This window comes from Equus asinus, chromosome 14 (genome assembly GCF_041296235.1).
Source record: "Equus asinus isolate D_3611 breed Donkey chromosome 14, EquAss-T2T_v2, whole genome shotgun sequence".
NCBI lineage: Eukaryota > Metazoa > Chordata > Mammalia > Perissodactyla > Equidae > Equus > Equus asinus.
In genome coordinates, this window is record NC_091803.1 from 14273597 (window position 1) to 14300795 (window position 27199).

The 27199-nt window shown below is 47.4% G+C and overlaps 2 protein-coding genes and 1 long non-coding RNA gene across 3 annotated transcripts; 1 reads left to right on the forward strand and 2 right to left on the reverse strand.

The window, feature by feature from the left end:
• Positions 1-2711: 2711 nt before the first annotated feature.
• On the reverse strand, positions 2712-6252 carry LOC139040156 (uncharacterized). Its single transcript, XR_011494134.1, has 3 exons — positions 6012-6252; positions 3883-3979; positions 2712-2758 (listed from the first exon to the last, which is right to left on the reverse strand). It is a non-coding gene; the product is annotated as an uncharacterized lncRNA (long non-coding RNA).
• A 485-nt stretch (positions 6253-6737) lies between these two features.
• MEPCE (methylphosphate capping enzyme) lies at positions 6738-12161 on the forward strand. Its single transcript, XM_014853989.3, has 4 exons — positions 6738-9628; positions 10918-11136; positions 11314-11440; positions 11561-12161. The coding sequence occupies exons 1-4, from the start codon at positions 7964-7966 to the stop codon at positions 11611-11613; spliced, it is 2064 nt and encodes a 687-aa protein (XP_014709475.1). The 5' UTR covers positions 6738-7963; the 3' UTR covers positions 11614-12161.
• An 848-nt stretch (positions 12162-13009) lies between these two features.
• Positions 13010-14256, reverse strand: PPP1R35 (protein phosphatase 1 regulatory subunit 35). Its single transcript, XM_014853991.3, has 4 exons — positions 13913-14256; positions 13579-13831; positions 13362-13498; positions 13010-13260 (listed from the first exon to the last, which is right to left on the reverse strand). Exons 1-4 carry the CDS (start codon positions 14147-14149, stop codon positions 13087-13089), a joined length of 801 nt encoding a protein of 266 aa, XP_014709477.1. The 5' UTR covers positions 14150-14256; the 3' UTR covers positions 13010-13086.
• Between the last annotated feature and the right edge of the window lie 12943 nt (positions 14257-27199).

The following is a 27199-nucleotide window of genomic DNA, read 5'->3' on the forward strand; positions in this document are numbered from 1 at the left end:
ATCTATCTCCCTTATGGCAAGCTCATATTCATTCCCTCTGCATTTATTCAGCATCTCCTAAAAGCCTGGTGTACAGTAGGCACCTAACAACTATGCATTATATGAATGAATAATTGAATGAATGAAAACGTTCTCTCTCTTCCTCAGCAGTATATCCTCTAACAAGTAGCTGTGAGAGATAAATTATAATCTTTGCAGAATTTCCTTTAACATCCTAACCTTTGCCTCTCTCCTCCATCTCCAATTTTCAAGCCTAAGTAAGTTTTCCAAACCATGTCTGAACTCACCAAAACCACTTCCCTCTCCTTTCTGTGGGTCTCTGATCTGAGAATAATCCTGAACTGCTTTCTTCAGTTGGTCTTTCTGTCTGTGCTCATGTCCACTTTGGGCTTTCTCCACTTTCCCATCTTCTGGGAAAAGAAAACAAAACATGGTAGGGTAGGGAGATGAGGAAGAGCTTCTTTGTAGATAGCAAAGGCCAGCAAAAGAAAGAAGAACCATAGCCTAATAGTTTCAAGCCTTGGGATGAAAATTCTCAGCCTGCCCACTATTCCATTCTTTAATTTCATGGAGTAAAAACTTAAGCCAGATGTCAAAGTACATCTGGCTACACTTACGAGCTTCTTTCTTTCTTTTGCTTAAGGAGAGTCTATTGAATTTCCTCTCAGAGGGTGCAGGATCTGGCTGGAATGGCTCAGATGTCTTTATCTCAGGGATTATTCCATCTTCCTGAGAAGCTGAAATCTCTAGAATATGAGGTACCATTACCATCTCTCTGAAAATAAGAATTTTTTTAATGAAAAGGTAAAAAGGAGTAATTTGCAGTACCCTTCTTTTGAAAAACCCAAGGATAAAAGTTAGGAGGCTAGAAGAATCCTAGGCCCTCTAAGTCTTCCTGAGGTCATTTTACCCATCTACTTGCCTATTTTTCCCAATTCAAACAGGTATTTTTCCTGAGCTACGAGAGATCTATAGAGATATGAAAAATGACTAGATAGATAGATAACGATTTACAAATGTTAAGTCCACCCTGTGATCAAGCTGCCTCACTGGGATAAACTTACCCATCAGCATTATCATTATCAGTAGTAGAAACAGCAATTCCTGGTTCCTTGTCTAACTGTGTACATCTTATGGACTGGGCACAGGAAGTCTCTGTAAAATCAAGGCTAGATTCCATCCCTCCCAAAACGAAATACCATAAGCAGAGAAGCAGTTAAAGAAGATAACCACTCCATTATTTCCAAACTGCAACCTTTCATTAAAATGTCTCCCCCCTGTTGCCTGGAAGAACCTACCTTTAGAATTTTGTCATACCACAGAACTTTAAGTCTTTAAATTCTCAGGAAAATTACAAATCTATATCTCCCTGCAAGAACTTCCAGATTTATCTGCCTCATTCATGGATACCCAGGTAACGTTACTTTTATTTTGTGTCCATAACAGAAATTGTATGTAATGCGTTTTGTATCATTTGTTCCACAAACTTTCCCTAAGAGTAGAAGTACACCTAAGAATAGCTAAAAATGCCATCTCCTTATGGAGAAGGCCTCAGGGCCTACACTATACAGTTCTTTATTCTAAAAGTCAAATCCCTGAGCATATGTTAAAACAGTACTGGAAACAGAAATATGCAAGGATAGATGGAAACTAAGTTCTTCAAATCTGGGGAAAACAATTTATCTTTTCTAAATAGATGTAAACATATAAAAATGAATTTAAATTACATTTAAAAAATCTAGATGAGACTATATTTATATTCTGCAGTCAATGTAATCTACTCTTCTAAAAGTCTGTACCCCCTGTCTAAGGTGGTTTAACTATAGTTCTGTTGATAGAAGATGAAGAATTTAAAAATATTTCAAAGTCCCATCTAATACTTCCTTACTTAGGAAGAGGGAGGAAAAGAGAGCTGTCAACTTATTCTATTCCTAAAGATAACAGTTTCTTTGTCTAACTTCAATTCTTTTCCTCTTACTAAAAGCCATACCCAAGCACTCCTGGAGAGACTTCCGTAGCACAATCTGGATAATCTCTTCAAATTCTGCATTGGTAAGACTTGATTTTTCCTGCAGAGACAAGGGTAGAGAAGGAAAACTGCTCATCTTTCCCCAGTCCTCCTCTCTAATCAGTCAGGGAAGCCTCCTATAGATGAGGCAGTAAGTTCACGAGGCTGAGAGCATGAAGTCAACGTATCTCAGGATTCTGTAAACTCTATCCCAGATCTCCTGGGAATAAAAGAGTCAAAGAAAAAGTTTATAAAGTCTTTGTCTATTTCTACTCTCACCTCCATTCCACTTCAGCCTCTACCTACCCATTATTTCCTGCTAAATGCTTTCGTCAAAACATTTTTTACCTCTTTGGAAAGAAAATGGAAGCCCCAAGAAAGGAATAAACAATTTAAAAGTACAGGATGAATTTCCCCAAAATGTAAAGATTCTGTTTGTCAAGGCTGAGCGACTAGAAGAAACTGTCCCACTGGAGCTCATCAATGTGACTAATACCTTGTCTTTCTTCTCTGCTTGCCTGTTGTCTTGAGACTTTCTTTTTTCCCCCTGGCCACTGCTTGGACCATTCTCTGTGGTTGCTTTCTTCTCTTTCTTCTTTGATCTGGCCTTTGGCAGGTCTGGCCTGGCCTCTGCCTCTAGGGAACTGATCCCCAGGGTCTCCTCCTTGGGTGAGTCAGAGCTACAGGGCATCAGGCTCTGCAATTTTTGTGCCGGCGGGGCAAAGGTTTTCTTTGGTCCTTTCCCACATTCTGAAAGAAATTTGATCATCAAATGGAATTCATGAAACATAGAGTCTAACACAGAGACTGCCAAACATTGCCCACTGACTGGCCATATCAGAATTATCTGGCGAATGCTTTTAACAAATTCAGATTTCTAGGCGTCTCCTCACCCACCCCCACCTCCTCTGCCCTGAGATTCTGATGAAGTAGTTTTAAGTGAGACCCAGGAATCTATAATTTTACAAGACTATCTAGATTATTCTGATGTATTTCCAGATTTAGGAACCACTGAGTAATTCAAAGATGATAAACATAAGCACACAGGAAATTTAATTATTCAAACGTGAAAGTTTTTTAATTCACTCATTTTAACTTTGGACAAAATTTTACGGGAAATTAGAGAAACTGAAAAAAAAAAACTAGTCAAAATCTACAAATGATGCAATGAAAATTGTACTGATCCTGCCAGGTATAAGTAACATCTTTCTTCTGAGCTTCCATAACACTTTGTACCTGTCTGGTGGCATTTACCACATTCAAATTTATGCTACAGATATTTAAACATGTTTTCTCTCCCTATAACTTCATATATTCCTTAAGCAGGACTGCTTCTAAATCATATATATTTCACTCAAAGTGTCTAGAAAAGTAGTAACTTAGAGTGGACAAAAAGTATATGTGAACTGAGCTTCCTTTCGGGGGAATCTGGTCCCCTTGGTCCAAATGACCAAGAGCCAAGAAAGAAAGGAAAAAATGAGAGAAATATACAAAGTGAGCCTCTCTCACTCTTGACTCACCTTTACCCTGCACTGTTGTCATCATTCAGGTCAGAAGCTACACTTTCTTTGTGCCTCTGCTAGAAAAAAGAAATTAACTGCTATCACTCTGATTGAACATGAGTTTAAACTTTCTTCTCTCCCTTGTCTTCTTGGGCTCAGAATCTCTTTGCTTAGGACCCCTGAACTACACTTTCTGCCTTCTTGACTACACTTCTACCTCCTCAGCAGTTCCAATTATACGTCAGGGGATAATGACAGTTACTGTTAAGAGTCAGTAAGACGTAGTAAATCTATAAGCAGCAAGGTATATAGTTCCCCTTAATTGAGAGTGGGGGTGTGATGGGAACATTACTTTTAAAGAAAATCTCTAACCTGATCAATAGAGAAAGGAAAGCCAGGTAGTCACTGTCTGACAACTCAAGTTTCTGCTCCTCTGTTTCAGACAAATTTTCTTCCACAGTAAAGAATACTGAAATCAAGTTCAGAGAGAGAAAAAATTTGAAAAAGAGTTAATAAATATACAAAATACCACCAACTTTCACCTGGTCAGCTACTAAATGACTGGGAGCTCTAAACCCAGGAATAACATTTGACATTTTAATTTCTCTTTTCTTACCTTAGATGAAAAAGAGAGGAAAAAACAAAAACAATGAAGCTTTAAGAATGAAAGTAAAAGAAAGTTCCATAAACTGGATCCTACCCACTCAACATAGGAAAGAAGGGTGAATAAGGAGGGAAAAACAAACAACCAATAAAGGGAACCAAGGGAAGGTGAAAGAGGTGTTCCAAAAAAATTCAAGGTTTTCTTACACTTAGAACACTAAAAATCATCACACTGATTTTAGAATAGAATCACCTAGCTCAGCAGTTCTCAAAGTGTGATCCAAAGACCCCTGGGGATCCCCCCCCTCTTCCAGCTACTTATCTGTGTTAGGCTGTTTTTTTCTCATATACTTGAAACGAAACAAGATATCATAACAGAGTGAATTCAGAAACAGATGGAAATCCAGCTGTCTTCTATTAAGCCAAACACGAAAGAGATTTGCAAAAATGTAAAACAATGCCATTCTTCACACTAAATTTTCTTTCATTTAGGCAAATATATTTTTCATTAAAAATGTTATTTATGTTAAAGTGTAACGGGTTTATTTTTATTTTAGAATAAATGCTCAAAATTTTTCTGTTTAATTTCTAATATATGAATAGCAACAGATATAAACCAATCTTTGAAGTCCTCCCTAATTTTTAAGAGTATAAAAGGGTTCTGAGACCAAACTGTTTGAGAACGATCTAGCTAAATAACTTAATTCAGTCGTCAATATTTTTCAAAAAGCATTAATCGTCCTCCCATCCCCCTCCCCCATTTAGAATGTGTTCACAAGTTTCCTCCTCCTAACTATCCAATTATTCCCTTTTTATGCTGTTCCTGGAATCCTTGGTCTAAAAAGAAAAGTAAACCCTTTAGGATTATTCTCTAACACAAACGCTGTGAGCCTCAAAAAAAACTGTAAAGACTATATTTAAAATCTCCTTTAAACTGGAGTTTAATTCCCTTTTGGTGTTAACGTCTAATGGCATGTAAACTGCTTATTTTCATGCCTCGATTAGTAACAGTAGTTTTTTCTTTTCTTTCTTCTTTGTGTATGTGTGCTCAGCGAGCTTGATTTAAAACTTTTAACAAGACAGACGGAAAAAAAATTATTCCAGCTGCCCTTACTGCCCAGACCAGACCACGTAGCAAGACATTTACTGTCCTAACTAGTTGAACTAAACCTTTTGCAGACTTTTACAAATCAGTGGACGTGAGCTAAAGCTTCTTGGTTCAGAGGACAAGGAAGCAGAGACGTGGCCGCTTATCACCCAAACGCAGACTCTTTCTGGGGGACTCCCGTGTCCCCCGGCTCTCGGGATCCACCGCCCGCAAGGCTTCCCCACGGGCCCTGCTCCCGACCTCAGACCAGCCTCTTCGCGTCGTCTGGGCTGAAAGGCGCACACGCCCGGGTCCCCGCGCCACCTCCCGTCACCGGGCGCCCAAGTGCGGCAGCGAGAGGCCTCCTTCCACCTCTAAACCAAAGCGGGGAGCTTTCGCTGGGCCGCCTTCTTCCTCTCTCTTCCCTCTCCCATTCTCTCTGGAGGACAGCAATAATAAGACGGGAGGTTTCACAGAGTCCGAAGTCCCTGACGCCCCTCAAGGGGCAAAAAAGTGGTTTTCCAGCCTCTCCTCGCCATCAAGGATCTCACCAGGAGACACTGCCCCCCAGAGGCGCCCCGCCCCCTCCACGGAGGCACCAGAATCCTCCTCCCCTCTCAGCCCGTCTCTGCCCGCCACGATATGGGGTTACTTTTGTGTGTCTGTTGGGGGTGAGTCTGCGGCCAGAGAGTCTGAGGAGGAGGCGTCAGAGTTGCTTGTCGCCCTGAGGAGAAGACTTCTCCTCAGACCACAAGTACCAGGACTGGCCGCGCCAAGCACCCTCATCTGCAACCGGAGAAGAGCCAGCTACCTTTTGGAATGAAGAGGCCCTAAACGGCGAGGAGCGAAGCAAACTACCGCAGCGATTCTGCAAGCCGCTCCAGCCTCGACCCAGTTTTCCCGCCACCAAGAGAAGGTGCGAGGCCACGCACAAGCTCCACCCCCTCCCCAGCGGGCGGGGGGGTGGCGCGGCGGCCCGGGTTGAGGCGCATGCGCAGCTGGAAGCCGCTTTTGCGTTTGCGCAGCGATTTCCGCCATCTTCCAACCGAGCTGCCCTGTAAAACTACATATCCCATAATCCTGCTTGGTCTCACTTTTTTTAGGCGGCAGCTGCGGCGCCTGATCGTTCATGAAGCTCCTCTTGCTTTTACTAAGTTTTCTCTGGGTCCCAGACTACCTTTTCCTTCCTCTTTTCGTTCCCCAATTCCTATTCTCCCTTTTAGTCTCCTTCACGCCCTTATTTTAATATTTTATTTGAGACTCTCCTGAACCCCACTCTCACCTCTCCCGCCCTCTTCTCAGCCACAGGCCCCGCACCCCAAGCACTGTTGGCAGGGAGAAAGGGCCACCTAGCACCCCGTGGAAGGGGCGTCGAATAGCTTTTTCCCCATTGGCCGAGGCAGGGGGCCCAAAGCAGGCCGAAATCTCTTCCCCGCCTACATTCGTTTTTCTACTAGGCGGCGCGAAGCCGCAGGGTGTGCGCTCGGGAAGGCCTGCGTGCGAGGCGGCTGGGGTGGGCGTCGGCGTCGCAGCCCCCGGGCTCAGGGCTCCTGCGCAGGCTTCGGGTGGTGGGCGGAGGCGTTGGTGTCGGGGCTGTGGGTGTGGAGGCGGAGAATAGGGCGTGGTGTCTCCAGGTGATCGCGATTCGGGGAAGGCGGAGGAGCGAGAGAACGACTCGGCCATTTCGGGGGAAGAGGAAGTTGGACAACATCGGCTGCCTTAGTGCCTTATTTTTTTTTTCTTTTCAGTTCAGCAGAGAATATTTTCCAGCGGGGTGAGTTAAAATGACCTATCGTATTTTACTGAGAACAGTTCGTAGGAAGACGGTCAGTATGCTCCGATCTTTTCCTTCCTCTACTTTTAGGTTCACCCCTCCGCTGCCTCGGAAGCTTTTCTAAGTAGGTGGGCAAAGGTGGGGGGCGGGGGGACCGGGTCATGAATAATTCATGAGGGCCGCCCCGTTCCTTATTCACGCCCCCTTCGAATCGTGCTGACGCACGTTGCGTGTACCAAACCTGAGGAAGCGACGTAACAGTCCCCGCCCCTAGGACGGAGGGCGGGGTGTCATCTCCAGCACGTGCTGCATCTACCCGCGCAAGCCCAAAAGGGTGTGCGCAGGCGCTGCCCGCTAGGGGGAGGAAGGAGGCGGGGTAGGGAGGTTGTTGGCTTTAGAGCCGGGCGGAGACCGCTGAGACTCATTCCTCAGGAACAAGGGTCGGGTGTCAAGGAGACCTTTTCACACCAGCTCCCCGTCCCCCGCCTACGGTGGGTGGGATCGCGCGGCAGAGACAAAGGATATCAGTAGGGACGGACATAGCTGCGAAGGGAAGTAGGGTGTCAATTTGGGGTGGTGGGCTTTTTGGGGGGTCGTGGGGGCTATATTTAAACTCCCGGAGCCGTTAAGTTGGTTCGTACTCCGATGCGCGCGCAACCAGGGTGGTGGCGGAGTGCGCATGCGTGATTCCGGGGCGAGAGGAACGCGCTCCAGCGGTGCGCGCTCGCGGGAAGCGGTAGTGGTAGAGGAGAAAGGGGTCGGCGCACGCGCGGTCGATTCCTCGAGTTCGGGTCTCGCGGGCATCTTGTTTTGGTCTCGCGGGCTAGTGGGGCGCGCTTTGGGGGAGGCGCTTGGGCGCGAGACTAGGCGAGAAGAGCAGAGCTGCGCGCGCACTCGGGAAAGGGGGGAGGGGAGCGGGGTCTAGGAAGGGGGGTTAAGCCCCCTAGCCCCCCTCGTTGCCCTCGACTGGGACGGAATAAGGGGAGGAAATGATCGAGATGGCGGCGGAGAAGGAGCCGTTTCTGGTGCCGGCCCCGCCGCCGCCGCTCAAAGAGGAGTCGGGCGGAGGGGGCGGCCCCACGGTGCAGCCGCACCGAGAGGCCGCCTCCGGGGAGCTCCGCGGCGGGACGCAGCGTGGGCCGGGGCCGCGCGCGCACTCGGAGGGGGCCCTGGCTTCTGGGGCCGGCAAGGAGAGCCCCAGGGCTCCATCCACCCCTCGGGGCGGCCAGGCGCAGCAGCAACGAGGGGGCGGCCCCCAGGCGCCGCCGCACGGGGAGGCCCGCTTGTCTGATCCCCACGGGCGAGCTGCTCCCCCGGACGTGGGGGAGGAGCGACGGGGAGGGGGCGGAACAGAACTGGGCCCCCCTGCCCCTCCTCGACCCCGAAATGGCTATCAGCCCCACCGGCCCCCTGGGGGAGGTGGGGGCAAGAGAAGAAATAGCTGTAATGTAGGAGGAGGTGGGGGAGGCTTCAAACATCCGGCCTTCAAGAGGCGCAGGCGGGTTAATTCGGACTGTGACTCTGTGTTACCCTCCAACTTCCTCCTGGGGGGCAATATTTTTGATCCACTGAACCTTAATAGTCTCCTGGATGAGGAAGTGAGCCGCGTACTCAATGCGGAGACCCCCAAGTCATCCCCACTTCCGGCCAAGGGGCGAGATCCGGTGGAGATCCTCATCCCCAAAGATATTACTGATCCGCTCAGTCTCAACACTTGCACTGATGAGGCCCAAGTAGTTCTTGCTTCGCCACTCAAGACTGGTCGGAAGCGGCATAGACACCGGGGACAGCACCACCAGCAGCAGCAGGCAACTGGCGGGAATGATAGCCACTCTGTGCTGCCCACAGCCCCCCTCGCGCCCTCACTCCATGGGGAGGGCACCACACAGCAGCAGCGGCATAGAGGCCAGAACCGGGATGCCCCCCAGCCCTATGAACTCAACACAGCCATCAACTGCAGGGATGAGGTCGTCTCCCCCCTTCCATCTGCCCTCCAGGGTCCCTCAGGCTCCCTTTCAGCCCCTCCAGCTGCCTCAGTTACCTCTGCACCCTCGTCTTCCTCCTCACGACATCGCAAACGTCGCAGGACTTCCAGCAAGTCGGAGGCAGGGGCTAGGGGTGCAGGCCAGGGTCCCAAGGAAAAGGGCCGAGGGAGTGGGGGAGGCCGCCACCACCTCCACCCACTACCTGCAGCAGGCTTCAAAAAGCAACAGCGCAAGTTCCAGTATGGGAATTACAGCAAGTACTATGGGTACCGCAATCCTTCCTGTGAGGATGGGCGCCTTCGGGTGTTGAAGCCCGAGTGGTTTCGAGGTCGGGACGTCTTAGATCTGGGCTGCAATGTGGGTCATCTGGCCCTGAGCATTGCCTGTAAGTGGGGCCCATCCCGCATGGTGGGCCTGGATATTGATGCCCGGCTCATCCACTCTGCCCGCCAAAACATCAGACACTACCTGTCCGAGGAGCTGCGTCTGCCACCCCAGACTTCTGAGGGGGACCCAGGGGCAGAAAGTGAGGAAGGGACCACAACCGTCCGAAAGAGAAGCTGCTTCCCAGCCTCACTGACAGCCAGCCGGGGTCCCATTGCTGCACCCCAAGTGCCCTTGGATGGAGCAGACACATCAGTCTTCCCCAACAATGTTGTCTTCGTCACGGTAAGAGGGTCCAAAGGTTTGGGGGATAGGGGCCAGGTATGAAGATGAGATTAAATGGGAACCTGGCAGGGGAAGGTTATGACCAGAGGGATTTCTGTGCATGCACTCACATGTACTCTAGGAGAACCAGAGCCTCAAGAGAAGGGTCTTAATCTGGGACTGATTCCGCTGGGTGTCTCTGCTTTTCTATAACCTAGAAGGGCGGGAGTTCTGTCTAGGGTTTTTTCTCATGTCCACAAGCCCCAAGGTAGGGACTGACTCCTGCCCTGCTCCCGGCCTGGACTATAATCCAGACCAGTCCACCTTCCCTTGGGGGCTGCTGCTGATGCTCACTAGGGGATTTGGTCCATATGAGAACTTGTCCTCCAAACTACTGAAGACGCATGAAGGGATCGGTGTCAAACGTGGAATGTCTGGTTGTAGGGGGAGGATTAGGGGATTGGCTGACTAATATTTATGGTTTCCGTCCATTGATAGGGACCTCGTTTGCAATAGGTGCAGCGTTGGTTGAAGAGTGTCAGTGGTCAGGAACGCAAGTGGATTGGCCTTAGATCATCTCCACACTGACCCTAGATAGCAGGATGGGGAAGAATCAGAAAGTCCTCTGCAGAAGGGAAGAGGCCTGTGTCTTCAGAATGTCTGTTCCCTGACTATGTATAGCTCCCCATAACATGCTCCACATAGGCCGTCTGCAGTAATAGTTGGCAGTATGTTGGATTAAGCCTGGAAGAATGGGCTTTACAGAGGGTGGTGAGCTTATCTAGAAAAGGCTTCATGAAGGATAGGGCTCCTCGTTTCTCTGGGAGAAGGGAAAGAATAGGCCTGAAACTTCGCCAGCCCCAACCACAGGGAAGAAACTACAGGTCTCCCTTTCAAACCTGGGTTAGGTCCCTTTGTATAATGTTGAGTCACTCGGCTTAATGTATGTGGGGTGGAAATAAGTACTGGACAGGGTCTTGGGAGAACCTCAGCATTCTTTCTCTGCAATTTGACCCAGCTTTGGAGATCTCGTGGGTAATTTGCTCAACTTAAAATTACCCAGGCGCTCTTTTTATGTTTGATTGGTTTACTCTCACTAGAAAGCAGGAGCAGGAGGGTGTAAAGCAAGAAAAGGAGACTCAAAGAGAGGGCACCATTTGGAAGTTAGTCTGAGGAGTGTCAGGGAAGATTGTGGCCAAGGGCTAAGGTGAGGCTGCGGGACTTTGTCTTAGAGGCTGCAGAGCGGGTTGTGTGGGAGCAGTGGTTCTTTCAATGCCTCTGTTGACCTCGCCCCCAATTCTTGCCCTCAGGGTAACTATGTGCTGGATCGAGATGAGCTGGTGGATGCCCAAAACCCCGAGTATGATGTGGTGCTCTGCCTCAGCCTCACCAAGTGGGTGCATCTGAACTGGGGAGACGAGGGGCTGAAGCGCATGTTCCGCCGGATCTACCGGCACCTCCGCCCTGGGGGCATCCTGGTCCTGGAGCCCCAACCTTGGTCATCCTATGGCAGGAGAAAGACTCTCACGGTGAGTTGGGGTTTCAGTGGAAATTGGGGATATCCTTCCTTTAGTTGAGGCAAGAAAGGCCTCGAGGAAGCAGAAAGAGGACTTTCTGAGCAAGGTGAGAAGGCCCCCTGGGTGGGCATCATTCTCTACCCGGGGAGAAGGCAGCGAGTTGAAATTGTCCCCTGCCCTTCTCCCTAGGAAACAATCTACAAGAACTACTATCGAATCCAGCTGAAGCCAGAGCAGTTCACTTCCTACCTGACATCCCCAGAGGTGGGCTTCTCCAGCTATGAGCTTGTGGCCACACCCCACAACACCTCCAAAGGTAGGGCTGGCTTATTTTCTTGGGGGAGGAAGGGAGGCTGGTTCTGGCAGAGAGGGTGCAGACCCTGTGGAGAGTCTTGAGGTCCTGCCAACCCCTCCTGATTGCACACTCTCCCCTCAGGCTTCCAGCGTCCTGTGTACCTGTTCCACAAGGCCCGTTCCCCCAGCCACTAAGTGGCCCCCTGAACAGAAAGTGTGAAGAAGCTGCCCACTGCTCCTAAGGACCTGGGGGAAGAGGAGAGTGTCCCAAGGTCTTTCCTTTCTGGCTCCAAAAATAGTTTCCTTTCTTGGGTCTGCAGAGAAAGCTTTTCCTATGTTGCTGCCCCAGCCTTCTCCCTACACCTCTGGCACCTAAGCAGCAAGCTGAGCTGCGCTGGACTTAACCGTCATCTTCCTCTCCCCCAGCTCACTGGGCTGGATGGCATGGACTGTTTGCTGACCTCTGTTCTCCTAAGGCATGGGAGGTGGGGGTATCAAGTTCTCTGGCCTCTTCCTCCTGTTCTCCCAAGGAGGGGTTCCCATTTGTCCTTGGGCCTTGTCCCTAGCTGCGTCTCAGTGGACCACGGATAGATGGACTGAGGGTTAAGAGGGGTAAGCTTGGCAGGGAGGCACGCAGGTACTGTGAAAATCCTTCACTCTGCTGTCCGCCTTTGGGAGAGGGGGTTGGGTTTGTAATGTGAGAACAGCACAGTAAACTTGGTGTTTAGGGCAGTGGCCCCACACCTGTGTCTGGCACTTTCTAGCTGGCAGGGAAGGGATGGGGGCCGCCCCGAACCTGTAGAACCTGTGCCTCCTCTCTGCCCAAACTACAGGGTCTCAAGAACAGGACAGGTCTTCTGGTGGTTGGGAAAATTGTTGAATGCTAGTCTGATCTACACACAAGTATACAGAATGCCGGTCAGACAAAAGGGGTATAGTGCAAATTTTGATGTGAAACTTGAAGAGTTCGTCTCCCCTCTACAAAAATCCCATTGACAAAATTTGTGTGGGAGCTTTGGGCAGAAGGCTAACTTGGGAAGTGTTACCGGTGGAGCTAGAAAAAGTCACCTGGACCAGGCCACCACCTGCTCTAGTAGCCCACCCACCCTTTTTGTGCTGTAGAACCAGACTAATAGGCAACTTAATTAACTTGAAGCTTTTCAGTGGCTTGTCAAGTGTTCCTGGAGGTTTGAACATTCAGTCAACAAATATTAAGCACTGAGTCAGGTGTAAATAAGGGTAAAAGCAAGATCATTTTGAATAGCTGGGTGCTAGCAACTGCCTTGCAGCTTCCTTGAGCAGGATGAGGGAAGGCTTCCCTGAAGTGTAAAACGTGGGCTGAGGCCCACACGTTAAAGCGATCAGAAATAAGTGGTGCAAAGGAACACGTGTGGTGTCATCAAAAAGAATGGTGGTAGCTGTGACTGAAGTCGGGAAAAGGCGGGGAGGGCATCTAAACCCCTGACTTGGACAGTGTTTTCTACTTGTCATCCCTATGAAGTTCCTTTTAAAGAGGGCCAAAAACTTGACTTCCAGGGAGCTTCCAACCTGAGGCTTGACCCCCAACTTAAGACTCCCAAGAAGAGTCCCATTTGTTAGCAAAACCACTTTATTCCGATAAATAGTTTTAACAAAAATAGGAAGTAGCAATCCAGGGAGCCTCCAGGTCTACGCTTCCCACCGCCTCAGCGTCCGATGCATGAGAAAGGTGTCCTCTGAAGGGCGGGGCCGGAGCTGAAGCCGGAGCGGCGGCAGCCCATCCAGGGTCAGGTGTGGAGATTCATAAAATAGTGTTTCTGGGTCACACAGGATAGTCATGTCTGGCCCTGGCCCAGGTGGGTCCTGTGGGAGTTGGAGCCCAAAGCGGGGTTAGGCTTGCGGGCAGGGGCAGAACCCGCGGCGGGGCAGGGGGCACACGGCAGGCTCCCGCCCGGGGCCCTCACCTTCGGGGCGGGGGCTCGAGCCTGCGGCGGCAGGAGCGCCAGCTTCTCCCGCAGCGCGGCGTGCAGAACCTGTTCCTCCGGCACCTGCAGGCTCACCAGGTCTCGGAAGAGCCGCCTGGAGCGCGGCACGTTCAGCCCTGAGACCGCAGGGGGAGCGGCGGTGAGCGGCGCCCCTCGCCTCGATCCCCGCGCCCGGCCGGCCGCCTGCCCCCCTCACCCTCGGCCACGCTCTCCTCCAGGCCGCAGCGGGTCTGGAAGGACTTTCTGAGCTGTTCCTCCACGGCCTTCGCGGCATCGAAGGGGCCCCCAGCTGCGGCCCGCGCGGCCTGCAGCTCGAGGCTCAGGGCCAGGCTGCTGTGCGGCGCGGGCGCGCCCAGGTCGGGCGGCGCCGCGGGCTTCTCCCTCGTTGCGGCGGCGGCCGGCGGCAGCTCGGAGCGCACCGGGGAGGGCGGGGCCAGGCGGAAGCGAACCTGGGAGCAGAGAGCAGGGCGGTGAAGAGGTGGGCGCGGGACCGCGGGCGGGCGGTCGGCCAGGTCTCCCCCGCAGCTCACCTGCCGCCCTTTGCGGGCCCCGCCCCGCCGCTCCGCCCGCCCCTTGCGCCGCCCGGGGCTGCGGTTCGGCCGCTGCGTGCTCTCGGAGCTCGGGCTCGGGCTCAGGCTCAGGTCCAGACCGGGCTCGGGCACCGGGGCTCCGGACTCCGGGGCGCGCGGTTCTGGGGGTGGCCCCGGGGCCGCCACGGCCTCCTCCCTTCCCACCGACTCCAACTCTGACTCCCCACAGCCCATCATCTTGGCGTGGCTGCAGGGGTGTGGGCGCTGGGGCCAAGGGTCAAAGGACCCCACTCGCCAACTCCTCTCCCCCGCCCCTCCCTCTCGCCGCTACCGGAAACCGTTATCCCTACCCGAGGAGGCTCGCCCCGTCCTATTGGGCCTCTTTAGCGTCGTTTCCTTTGCCCCGCCCCCAGTCTTCCCGCGGGTTTCCGTCTGCGGACCTAGTCCCCGCCCCCAGGCCCGGGCTTCACAGCTGAAGCCTGTGGAAGCCCTACGGATCCTCATCGGGACCAATTCTCCTTTCGCAAACCTACCCTGTGGTGTGCTCGCCCCGCTGTGTCTTCGCCCGACTTCTGCTGGAATGCTGGCTGTGTCTGTCTGCCCTGTCCCAGCGCCAAGTGTGACAGCTTTGACTTAATGGTCCCGCGCCCTCTCATTTGGACCTCCCTACTTCGTGCCTTCACAGCATCTCCGCGAATTCTGTCGCCCCCGAACTAGAACCGGAGCTTCCCAGTATGAGTGGGGGCGAGCGGGGCTCCCTTCTGGGGCTCTGGGCGATCGTGGTTGCGCGGGCGGTAACTGCTTCATCCAGCCTTGCAGCCTTCTGCCACTTCTTAACCTTCGAGGGTCTCCTAAAATATTCCTCTCTGTAAAAATACGTATCTGTGTATTGAGTACACTTTAAAAAAAAAAAAAAAAAGAGAGAAAGAAAATAAAAAAGAAAGTCTTGGTAGACTTATCCAGGACCCCTGGACTGCAGGGCAGGATCCTGGAGCTCTCGCCCGTTCCCAGTGTTCCTTGGGGCAGTTCCTCTCAGTTTTCTTCTTGTGTAAAATGTACTAAGTCGAGTTCGGAGCTCTTGAAGCTCTCCCCAAATGGGTTAATACTCAGTCAACAGGCATGTTGGCGGGCCACTTTTCAGTTTGAGAGTTTTCACATCGTTTTTCTTGCCAAGAAATGCTGTGGAAGATTATTTAGAATGGATAGCGTTGCCCGCATTTTGCAAAAAGTTTTAGAGGATGTCAATGGTGAAATGCTAGAGGCTTTCCTGCTAACGTCAGGAAAAAGAAAGTATGCCCATTACCTCTACTATTCAATTGTGAAAGGGAGTAGGGAGGTACAAATGTAAATAAATAAATACTTATATTTTTAAAAAGTGGAAGTATAACAAAAATTTTTAATAGTTCATATGAGGAAGGAGAGAATAGAATGAAGGGAAAAGAGGCTAAACTTTGCATATACTCTGTTTTATGTATCTGACTTTGGAAACCTACATGTTTTATGTGATTAAATGATAAAGATTAATTTTAAAAATCAATCTATAAAAGTTGAAAGTAAAATGAAACAAATAAACCTAAATGTATATCTTGGTGACCTAACTACACAGAATGGAGCTCTTCTGAATGACTTGAAAACACAGATCTACCCTAAGGACAAAATTAACTGCCATTTTTTTAAAAACTGCCATAAAATCTTAAATTGTATTCAGTAGTCGTATTGTTGGAAATAGGTGTAAATGTGTAAGATAAAACAATTATGTTGATGTTATCAGAACTGGAATTTTGTCATAGGAGAGGAGATATGTAGATATAAAATCAGTGATGTTATGCAAACTTCCTATAGTCTTGAATTTAATTAGAAAGTATCTGTATGAACTCATGCTGTATTTTAGCTTAAATTAAAAAGTATATCCTGGGGCCAGCCTGGTGGCATAGTGGTTAAGTTCTCTTGCTCCGCTTGGGCAGCCTGGGGTTTGTGCATTCAGATCCTGGGCATGGACCTAGACACTGCTCATCAAGCCATGCTGTGGCAGCATCCCACATAGAAAATAGAGAAAGATTGGCACAAATGTTAGCTCAGGGCCAATCTTCCTCAGGCAAAAAGAGGAAGATTGGCAATGGATGTTAGCTCAGGGCCAATCTTCCTCACCAAAAAAGAAAAACAAAAAAGGGGGGAAAAAGTAAATCCTAATTCTTTCCACTGAAAAGCCCTTAGAAATAATGATGGACTCAGTAAGCCCCTCTGCCCCCAGAATGTGGTAGCTAATTCAATATCCCTGTACATTTAAAAACCTGTACACTAATGTTCATAGCAGCTTTACTCATAATAGCCAAAAACTGGAAACAACCTAAATGTCCTTCAACAGGTAAAGAGTTCAACTATGGTACATCCATACCATAGACTACTACTCAGCAATCCAAAGAAACAAATTATTGATCCAAACAACAAGGTGAATGAATTGCCAGGTTATTATATTGAGCAAAAAACCAATCCCAAAAAATTACATGATGTATGGTTCCTTTTATATAACATTTTAGAAATGACAAAAGTTTAGAAACAGAAGACAGATCCAGTGGTTGCCAAGTGTTAGGGCCGAAGTGAAAGAGGTGGCAGGAGGGAGGTGGGTGTGGTCATAAAACGGCTGCACCAGTGATCCTTTGGTGCTGGAACTGTACATTTCCTACACTGTGGTGGTGAATACAGGAACCTACCCAGGTGTTAAAATTGTACAGAGCCTAATACACACAAAAAGAGTACAAAACTAGGAAATCTGAATAAGATTGGTGGATTATATGAATGTCAGTATCCGGGTTGTGATAGTATAGTATAGTTTTGCAAAATCTTACTGTGTTAGTTCATTCGGGCTGCTCTCACAGAATACCACAGACTGATGGCTGTAAACAAAAATTTGTTTCTCACAGTGCTAGCAGCTGGGAAGTCCAAGATCAAGGTACTGGCAGATTTGGTGTCTAGTGAGGAACCGCTTCCTGGTTCATGGATGGCCATCTCACTGTGTCCTCACATGGTGGAAGGGGCAACAAGGGAGCTCTGTGGGGTTTCTTTTATAAGGGCACCTAATCATCTCCCAAAGGCCCCACTTCCAAATACCAACACATTGGGGATTAGGTTTCAACATAAGAATTTGCAGGGGACACAAATATTCAGTCTATAGCAGTGTTACCGAATCAGGTTCGTTTTTGCCCACCAACCAGAGAGCCAAACACCGAGATAACAAGATTGTAGCAGAGAGAGGGTTTACTCACAAGGCAGCCACATGAGGAAGTGAGAGCATGAGCCTCAAATTCGCTTCCCCGAAAATAGGGACTCAGGGATATTTGTGGATGGGGGGCAAGGTGGTCTGAAATGTGGAGAGAGGTGATTGGAGGTGAGGAGAGGTGAGGTAACTGATGATCTGCGCAAGTGTAGTCAGACTCCATGCCTCTTCATAGGACCCATGTTCACAAAATGGCAGCATTAGCATGATGTGAGGGTGGAGTTTTTAGCCTCTTGATGTCAAAAGGTCACCTATTGGACATCTGCACGGGCCCAGTTGATGAGCTGGTGGTCTCAACTGGCCTGAAGTGGGCAAGGAGTTCTAATTCCTGAAAAACAGCTCACACACCCATTCCCATGGGGACCCAGGCTCCAGGGAGACGTTAGCTGTAGGAGCCTAGTGGGAGTCAGATAGCATGCTACCTAAGCAACACAGTTAACAATGGGTGGGTTAAACAACTAAAAGCTATAATCAGTAATAGCAAAAAGGAAAAACTTTAGTACCTAGATGCCCAATCATCAAGGGCTGTTTGCCGGTTTCAATCCCCCCTATTCTTTGGTCATTCCTTATTTTGAGGAATTTGGGGCAATGACTAATCTAGCTACTTCCTGCTGAATTGGGGCATAGATCTGGGTTAAAGGAATGAAACAGTTTAGCACTCATCTGGAAATATTCTCTTTTTCTCAGCTTACCAGAAGGGTAAGAAGTTTAGACAACCCAAATTTTAACAATCCCTGAAAAATAGACCTAATCCCAGTGGGGCCTCCATCTGATCTCCAGGTGGGGCAGACATCTGGTCTCAGTTCCTGATAGTCTTTTGTTTTACTGGATGTGCATCAGAGACCAGAGCAACAGCCTATATCCTGATCTTTCAGTTGTCATTGATGATGGCCATCAGCACAGACTCTCTGCCTGGGGGTCATCACATTCCTAAGGAACTCAAAAGAGCAAAGTTATCATCTTATAGCAGCTGAGAGGGTTCATAAAATATACAGAGCATGTCTGGGTTAGTTAATCAGAGGTCATTCAAAGTTACGGTATGGTTTCTGTTTTACAATATGGCTTCCCTTATGTCAACATTCTGTTGACTGGTATCAATCCCCTCTTTTGTTGTTCATCTTCAGTCTTGAGGGATTATCCTTTTGATGAGGGGCATAGGTTGTTCCATCTCATTGAACCAGTCTCTTAGTAAGATGGTGATGCAGGTAGGCTCCCAAAGTTCAGCCTATATTGTGTTAGCAAGTAACCAGGTATTTGATAAGGAGTATTTCTAGAGAGACAAAAAGAAAAACAAGGTTAATGGTGGAGCAAATTATAAACCTTTCTGAGTCAAGGTGGCAGCCAGTCAAAAGATTTCTAGGTGTCAGAGTGGAAGCATCTTTTGCAGTTTGAAATGTCTCCGATGATGTCATCAGGTGTTCAGGTATCTTACTGAGTGTCTTACACAGCAACAGACATGAGTCTCTCTTAAGTTTATATCAAGTTGTCCAGCTTCAGTTTGCAAGGTTTCGGGAAAAAGGGCAGGTTCAGTTCTCAATGATTCCAAATGAAAATGATGGGGAAAAATTTAAAACGTTAATTTGGAGATTTGTAGCCAGATATTTCAAGAGACTAGAAGAATTCAGGATCCAGTCCAGTTAACAGACATAAAATAAAAACCTCAAAGACAATTATCAGCATTAGAATTTAATACCATGTATGTGTACTATAGTTTTTATTGAAACATAATTTTTCTCTCTAAAATCACCCTCATTTTTACCAAAGATAGCCAAATTAGGACTAATCAGTTTGCAAAATAAGTTTAGTTTTAATAAACTCAGCCCAATTATTTACATAAGTACAGCAAGAATAACAATTGATTATATGGGTTCTTTCAAATCTGCTTTGCTGAAACTCTTTCTGAGGAATCTCAGATTGAACTTTAAAGGCCTCTCGAGGGCAGGAAAGCCAAGCCAAAGACTTGTCATCAGATTTTGCCTGCAATACCTACAGATTTGGGTGGATTCCTCTCTTCTCTTGAGATTCCCCAAAGTATTTTGAGGTTCCGGGCACCTGCCAAATAAATGACCTTCCTTACTTACCTGGGTTGCTGGAATCCTTGTAAACAAGGTACCAGGCTAATGTTTCCAAGTGGCTTTATCCCAGCAAGTCAACCTTTATTCCTCAAAAGTTGTCTTGTCGTATCTGAGCCTGTATGCTTCTCTCAAATATGACATTCCAGTCAAAGCTTTGGTAAGATAAGCAATATTTCCAATTGTGTCCTGTTATAAGGAGAAGAGATTCTTATTCAACTTACTTATGCAAATAACTATATTGCCATGAAAACTATACTCACTCATTAAGAGTTTTCAAATCCTGGAGGGATCAGGTAGAGAAAGAAAGAAATGTTTCAGATCTGCTTACAAAGGTATAATTTATCAAATTGACATAAGTTATAGTTAGCATGAGAGAAAAAGACTTCCTTAAATCTGGAAACAAAACAGAACATCAAAAAAATCAGCAATATCTCAAATGAAAAGTCATATAAATCATAATCATCCTCATTAGTTCATTCAGTCCTGTGTAATCAATTCCTGATCTTAATGTTCTGTTGGCAGTTTTATGAGGTCATCAGTTTCTCTGTTAGAGTTCTGTAATTTCTTACCCTGTTCACTTTTACAATCTGAAAGTTTATCAGAAACCTGTATTCTAGAGTGTCAGAGTCCTTTCCATGAATTTCTCTGAAGACAAACCATATTTTGCAAAAGCATCAGAGTAAAACATTAACTGTCTGTAAACAATAAGATTCCAAAATGGCAACTGACAAAGAAATTTGGTTAATTTGTGACATACAATACTTTAAAATAATAACCAGAATTATGGCTGACAACCAGGACTCATCAGAATTTTAGGAATGTTATATAATTTTTAAAACATTTATATGAATAGCATTTTCCACATAATACCACCTAAGAAAGTTTATCATCACTTATTTGGCAATGCTTCCCATGTAATTTAACATACCAAATAAGCCTAATTAGCTTAGTGTCTTCCTCCTTATAGGAAGAGAGAGAAAATCTCTTTGACAAGTCTCAGGGGCCCTCTGAAAATCCTCAGAGAAATTCTCTTGCTTCTTCCAGGCCAAAAGAAAGCCTTTATTCAGAATTTGAGTATTTGCAGCGGTGGGGGGGGGGGGGGGGGGAGGACTTGTCAAAAATATCAAAAGGTTTTAAAACATTTGTTCAGATAGGAAACAACACTCAGTTATCTATTCAAAGTGACAAAAGAAACAGTCAAGGGTAAACAGTTAAAACAGTCAAAAGATCTTAATAGAGAGAGCTTATTCTTTCTGAACATAGGAAATTATTTTAACAAAACATAGATTTTCTGTCTTTTGGGTAGACTTTCTCAAAAATAAAGAAAAAAACCTTTTATAACCTCTTTATCAAGAGCAGACCAAAAGTTCAAGAAAATTATCCTTTTGAGAGAGAAAATCAAATTTTAATTTTTGCACCAGCTCATATTTTTTGTTTTACGTTAAAATTCATTTACTTAATTGAATTTACTTTAATCCTAGCCAACTTGACTAGGCATAAAACTCCCTTCAGAATTTCTCTTTCACAAACCTTCTATAACTTTCTTTTTACATTCAGAATTTGTCCCATGCTTTCTTTCTTCCCTTCTAGTACTTAAGGACAAATTTATCTTTCTTAAACTAACAAACAAAAATGCTTCCATTCTTTATACCTTCTTTACTGAAAACATACATTTTAATTTCCTTGTATACAGAGCTGTTTGCCTTATTAATTTTTAGTAGCTTTAAATTGCATATATTAATTAGAATTTTTAACCCTTACAGACCCTAGTAAAAACTAAAAACTAAGCAGTTATGAACTGTCCTTTACATTAGCATGCTGTGGCTTGGCAAATTTATAAATACGTTTTATAATTTCTAGAAACGTGCTACTTCATGTACAATCTTAATAAAATACAAGACATGTTTACTAATAGACCCAAACACCTTTTAGTTTCTTTGTAATAAGAAGCCAAAAGTAGATAAATCTAGACATGTCTAATGATAATGTTTCAGTATTTTATCTTATATGAAAAATGACCCAGATATTCAGTGAGTTTTTTATCATCCAATTTTACCTAGAAACACTTCAAAGTTTCAAGTTACCAGAAAGATTTTGAAAGTTATTTTAAATATACGTGTCATAAGACATAATTATTTTAAAAAGTTCACCCAACACTTTTGTCTTTTTCACATCTAGTTAGTTTACTCGTTCCCAATAATTATTTAGATTGCCTATAAAACTTCGTGAGATGTTAGACAAAATTAGCCATCATTTTAAATTAGTATTTTTGCTAACCAGTTTTGTAATAGAGATAACATCAGCTTATTTGACCAATAAATGTAGATTAAAGGCTGCATGTCTGCATCATATCCACTGCTAACTCTGGAGGACATGTCCATTTTAATCAAACCAACAAATTTAAATAAGCTTTCGTTTACCAAAGATTAATTTTATATCATCTTAACTTAAAAGACATTTGGGTTAATTTCTTTTCCATTTAGAAATAATTTAGGTAAGTGCTTACTTTAAGCCAATTAAACATAGCTCTTAATTTTTGGCCATACCATCCCAAGGTAAAAATATCACACACATATAACATACACATAGACACACATACACAGAGACTGCACAGCTATTGTTTTAAAATTACTGCCATGCATCAGGTACAAGGCTCCCTAGTTGTGAACCCAAATTTTGTTTTGAGCCTTTTTACTAATGTTTGTGGAGAAGACACTCGAGATGCTTGATTTTGGGCGATGGCGCTCTTCTGGTCATTTTTTGGCCTTTTTCCTTTTTTTTTTCTTCAGTCTTAGGAATTAGTGATGGGCTAGATAGTCCCCAGAGGATTTGCAAGCTCTCTGAGATAAGGGAAATGGGTGGAACTGCCTCTAAAGCTGCATTTCCAGTCTTACAAGGATTTTCCTAGGACAGTGGCTCTTGATTTCTCAGAAATTGGGTTGTAACTCAAATGACATTACGGGTTGATCTACCTGTCCAACTACATCGTAAAGGCACAGAGAAACCACTCAAGTTTTCTCCAAGATGGAGTTTCTGGGGCATAACCCACCCAAAGTTGAAAGTGTTTCCAATTAATTAAAGTGCACCCAATCGGTGAGTCTCCGGGGATGCTTGGGGCATTCCCCATGGTGATAAAGCACTGTCAGTGTCTGACTGACAGTGGGCCAGAGAAGGGTGCAGAGCCCGACTGCAGGTGTCAACATAGTTATAAGATTTAGTCAAGTCCCATTCAGCACAGGCACTTAGTCCCTGAGCCAGCACAAGGCAAGCCAGAGAGGCAAGAGGCAAAGGCCTGGAGTGGTCTGGGGCTGGGACTCCCACTGCCAGGGTTGAGAGCGAAGTCCCTGGCAGAAAGTTTTTCAAGTTTTGATTTTACAGACTGTCTAGGTTCTGCTCAGGTCCAGCCTAAACTGAACCCCAACTTGATAACAACAGAGAAGCTGACGAACAAGACAAAGAAGGGAAAGAAGTGATCAGGCCTCGCCCTCCCAGCCTCTTCCCGAGAGTTATCAAGATAAAGCTCACACAAACAACAGTTCCCAGCCAAAACAGTTCACAGAATAAATCACCGGTCCTCTGTCTGCACGACTGACTTAGTAGGCACCTAAAATCCTCAACAAGCTCTTGACAGGAGACAAAACAGGGTTCCAGATTGTCAGTCAAGGATTGATCAAGGGGCCAGCCTGGAATCACTCCAAGTGCCCAAAACCAGAGGAGAGCTCCCGGGGGTGGAATGAGAACTCTCTGAAACCAGACAGAGGAGGGCTCCTGGGGGTGGAAAGAGGACTCTCTGAAACCAGGCAGAGGAGAGCTCCCCGGGATGGAACATGCACCTCCAAAACCAGGCAGTGGCGAGTTGGGGGTGGGGTGTGGAGCTTTCATTAGCATCTGTAAGACCACGAGTGGAAGCTGAGATTCCAAATTTGATTAAGTTCTTAAGACTAGTCATCGTAAGAGCTCTCTGACTGTGGCCACATGGTGTTACAGAAAAATACCATCTTTTTCTTTTTCATGGACTTGTAACTAAAAGTTGTCCAATTTAGAAGAATGCAGCCTAGGGGGCTGCAGGTGGAAATCAAATTAGCATAATTTAGACACGGCTGGTCAAAGTATACTTATGCTGCAGCTGGAACCAGATCTCAAAACCAAACCAAACCAAACCAAGCCAAGAGCACTTCTGTGAACAGATCCCTAATTCTTCCTTATTATCGAGCATCCTCCAAACCAAGACCCTCACAATGAAGGCCGGACCAAGGCTTCCTGTGTCAGAAGTCACGGAGGGCGTCCCCTGCCAAACCAAGGCTTCCTTTTGGAAGCCAGACTTGAAGAAGAAATAAGAATGTGGTCACTTGTACCAAATTTACTCACCAAAAAGACGTCGTCCAAACCGAGAAACCGTCTCTCTACTGCAAAGTGAAAATATGCGCTGAGGAGTTGGCAGCACCAAGCCAGGAAAGAATCCCGGAACAGTCCCAGGGGAAATGCTCCCGGCAGCTGCTGGACTCCACAGGTTCTCCACCCTGGCAAGGGGCTGATGAGTCTCAGGCAAAAAGGTCCCTCTGGACTTAGCTCCTGGCTGGCTCGTCGTTTGTTACAGAACCAGGTTCGTCTTTGCCCGCCGCCCAGGAAGCCAAACACCAAGATGAGAAGATTGTAGCAGAGAGAGGGTTTACTCACAAGGCAGCCACGTGAGGAAGTGAGAGCATGAGCCTCAAATTCACTTCCCTGAAAATAGGGACTCAGGGATATTTGTGGGATGGGGGGCAAGGTGGTCTGAAATGTGGAGAGAGGTGATTGGAGGTGAGGAGAGGTGAGGTAACTGATGATCTGCGCAAGTGTAGTCAGACTCCATGCCTCTTCATAGGACCCATGTTCACAAAATGGCAGCATTAGCATGATGTGAGGGTGAAGTTTAAGCCTCTTGATGTCAAAAGGTTGCCTATTGGACATCTGCACGGGCCCAGTTGATGAGCTGGTGGTCTCAACTGGCCTGAAGTGGGCAAGGAGTTCTAATTCCTGAAAAACAGCTCACACACCCATTCCCATGGGGACCCAGGCTCCAGGGAGACGTTAGCTGTAGGAGCCTAGTGGGAGTCAGATAGCATGCTACCTAAGCAACACAGTTAACAATGGGTGGGTTAACAGCTGAAAGTTATCATCAGTAATAGCAAAAAGGAAAAAACTGTAGTACCTAAATACTTAATCATCAAGGGCTGTTTGCCAATTTCAGCAGTTACCATTGGGGAGAACTGGGGAAAGTGTGCAAAGGCTCTTTCTGTATTATTTCTCACAACTGCATGTGAATCAACAATGATCTCAATAAAAATTTTAATGAAAGTAATGTTGGGGTTGGGAAGAGGGGCAGAGCGTGGGGGTGGGTGTATAAAGAAAACAAGATCAGTCAAATGTGAATGGTTGTCAAAGCTGGGTGATGGATACATGGGGGTTTATTATATTTTCTCTATTTTTATATATTTTGAACATTTCTATGATAAATTTTGTTGTGCTTTTTTTTTGAAAAGGAGGCTGAGGTAGCTTTGGCACACAGGAAGTGTAGGAGCTGAAACTTGAAACCGCTCCCCAGGCCTTGGCTGTGCAGATGGATATAAAGGCCCCAGCCATGCATTTAGTATGCTCAGCTCCCCAACCTTAAAAGCTAGCCACTACCCCTTCCCAGGCCCAGATACAGAGACACAAACAAGCCCTTCTGTTTGCCAGCTATGCTGTGAGCCTCCAGGAAGTAGGAAGGTCACTGAGTGACTTTAAAGAAACAAGGTGAAAGTGAGGATGCGTGGGTGAAAGCGAGGGCATCAGGGGGTCCCAGTCCCGCCCCCACTCTTCCTAGGAATTTTTTGGCTGAACCAGGCTGAGAGGCCTGGATTTGCTTTTCCTCTATTAAAAAAAAAAATACCTCCTTTAAGAAGGTATTGATAAGTGATGAAGACTCTTTCTCTAGCCTTAACTTTAGAGTCTCCTCATAGAAGCACGTTCTATGGCTGCACCCTCTTCTGCAACGATGGACTCCAGTCACAGGCCACACCAAACCGAGCCCTGACTGGGCGCAGTGAGAAGTTGGACTCAGGAGGAGGCAGCTAGGGAAGGAATTGTAAATATGGTCCAGGAACGGACCCCCCATAAGCAAAAGAGGGGAGACACCGAAAAGCTGAACTGATCTCATTGCCTGAGACTGCCAAGCGAGGGGGCCCTGCCTCCACTCTCCAGACTGGGGAGGCCCCACCTCTGCATCATCTCCCATCCAGGGAAGGATGGGGAGAGGAGAGAAGCAGGAATGCTGAGGGAAGAGGGAAAGAGGCACAGAGAAGGCCCCTAGGAAGAGGTCACGCTGTAGGCTCTCAGGTTCTGTCTTTATGGGTCAGACCTCACCAGGTAGTGATGTTCCCTTTAGTCGTGTGGGGGGCAATCCCAGACCCGGAGCCTGGTTTGGGGAAGGTGAGTCTGGATGCTGAAAGGGTCATTCAATGTCATCTCGAGCTGCTGCTGGGCCAGACGCTATGGGTGTGACAGGTGGGACAGGAGACAGGACAGGGTCAGAGGTCCTTCAAGGGACCATGCCATTGAGTAGCAGTGGGACGTCTCCAATGTAGTGACCCACAGTGTGGCTGGGACTGCTGCAGAGGGCAGCTGGGAAGACCTGCCGGGGCATAAGGGGCAGGGGAAGAGCAAAGGCTCCATCCAGGAAGGCGCCCTCCAATAGAGCCACGACAAGTCAAAGAGACGAGATGGCAACCCTCAGCCGCCACCCTCTGCAAACCCCACCTGCGAGGACCCCTCACTTCCCGTCTCCCACTCCCAAACTGCCTCTGGTTGGGGGCCAACCCAGAGACACTTCCACACTGTGTCCCTTTCACACAGGGAGTGCTGGAAGATGAGCGTGGCCAATCTTGTACTTCAGGGGCTATGGCCCACCCCCCAGCCACACACACATCCAGGCTCCCGTCCCCACTTTCCCATCCTACCTAATCTCAGGGGCAGGCAGGGTAGACCTCCCAGCAAAATATCAAGTCTGATGTGTGTCAGCCTGAGCCCACCACTCCTTTCTCCGGACCCACAAGGAACACACCAAGATCCAGAAAGGAGGGCACGTATCAGGCTGCAGGCCAACACACTGCCTCCGAGCCCCTTGGCCTGGCCCGTCCAGCAGCAGGAAAAGGAACAGGAGGACCAGGATGAGACCCCTCATGTATGAGTGTCCAGGGATGTAGGATGAAGCCGGCTTCTGAGATGAAGGAGAGTTGAGGGTAGGGAACAGGGTCTCATTCGGAAGAAGTTGTCCACAGCCTGGGTGGGTTAGAGGAGAATGAAGAAGGGGAAATTGGATGAAGCTAGGAAAACAGAAACAGATTTTCAGGGTTGGGGGTTCAGAGAATTCATTGGAGCTGGGCTCAGCAAAGGGGAGAGGATTGGACTGAGGGCCTGAGCTTGCTGGGGAAGGGATGTCCTTAACGTGAGCATAGGGAATAGAAGGTTGATGCCAGTTGGTTGGGGCCTAAAAGAGCCTGGGGAGGGGCCAGCCCGGTGGCGCAGTGGTTAAGTTCGCACGTTCCGCTTCGGTGGCCAGGGTTTGCCGGTTCGGATCCCGGGTGCAGACATGGCACCGCTTGGCAAGCCATGCTGTGGTAGACGTCCCACATATAAAGTAGAGGAAGATGGGCACGGATGTTAGCTCAGGGCCAGTCTTCCTCAGCAAAAAGAGGAGATTGGCAGCAGATGTTAGCTCAGGGCTAATCTTCCTCAAGAAAAAATAAATAAATAAGAGCCTGGGGAGAGTCAGGTCAAAAACCACCAGAGTTAAGAAAGGGAATGAAGGCCATTAGCAGGGTGGGTGGGGTTAGAGCCATGAAAGATGCAGCCATATTCCAGGAAGATGGGGCCACAGGTAGGTGGAATTGAACTAAGCAGAAGGACATGGGGAAAGCT

What these genes read in the sequence shown, in the direction of transcription:
- MEPCE (XM_014853989.3), top strand. Translation starts at nt 7,964, where the DNA reads ATGATCGAGATGGCGGCGGAGAAGGAGCCGTTTCTGGTGCCGGCCCCG. An exon ending in ACAATGTTGTCTTCGTCACG is followed by an intron (nt 9,629 to 10,917) that starts GTAAGAGGGTCC and finishes TCTTGCCCTCAG; the next exon opens with GGTAACTATGTGCTGGATCG. An exon ending in GCAGGAGAAAGACTCTCACG is followed by an intron (nt 11,137 to 11,313) that starts GTGAGTTGGGGT and finishes CCTTCTCCCTAG; the next exon opens with GAAACAATCTACAAGAACTA.
- PPP1R35 (XM_014853991.3), bottom strand. Translation starts at nt 14,149, where the DNA reads ATGATGGGCTGTGGGGAGTCAGAGTTGGAGTCGGTGGGAAGGGAGGAG. An exon ending in GGGCCCGCAAAGGGCGGCAG is followed by an intron (nt 13,832 to 13,912) that starts GTGAGCTGCGGG and finishes CTCTGCTCCCAG; the next exon opens with GTTCGCTTCCGCCTGGCCCC. An exon ending in GGAGGAGAGCGTGGCCGAGG is followed by an intron (nt 13,499 to 13,578) that starts GTGAGGGGGGCA and finishes CTGCGGTCTCAG; the next exon opens with GGCTGAACGTGCCGCGCTCC.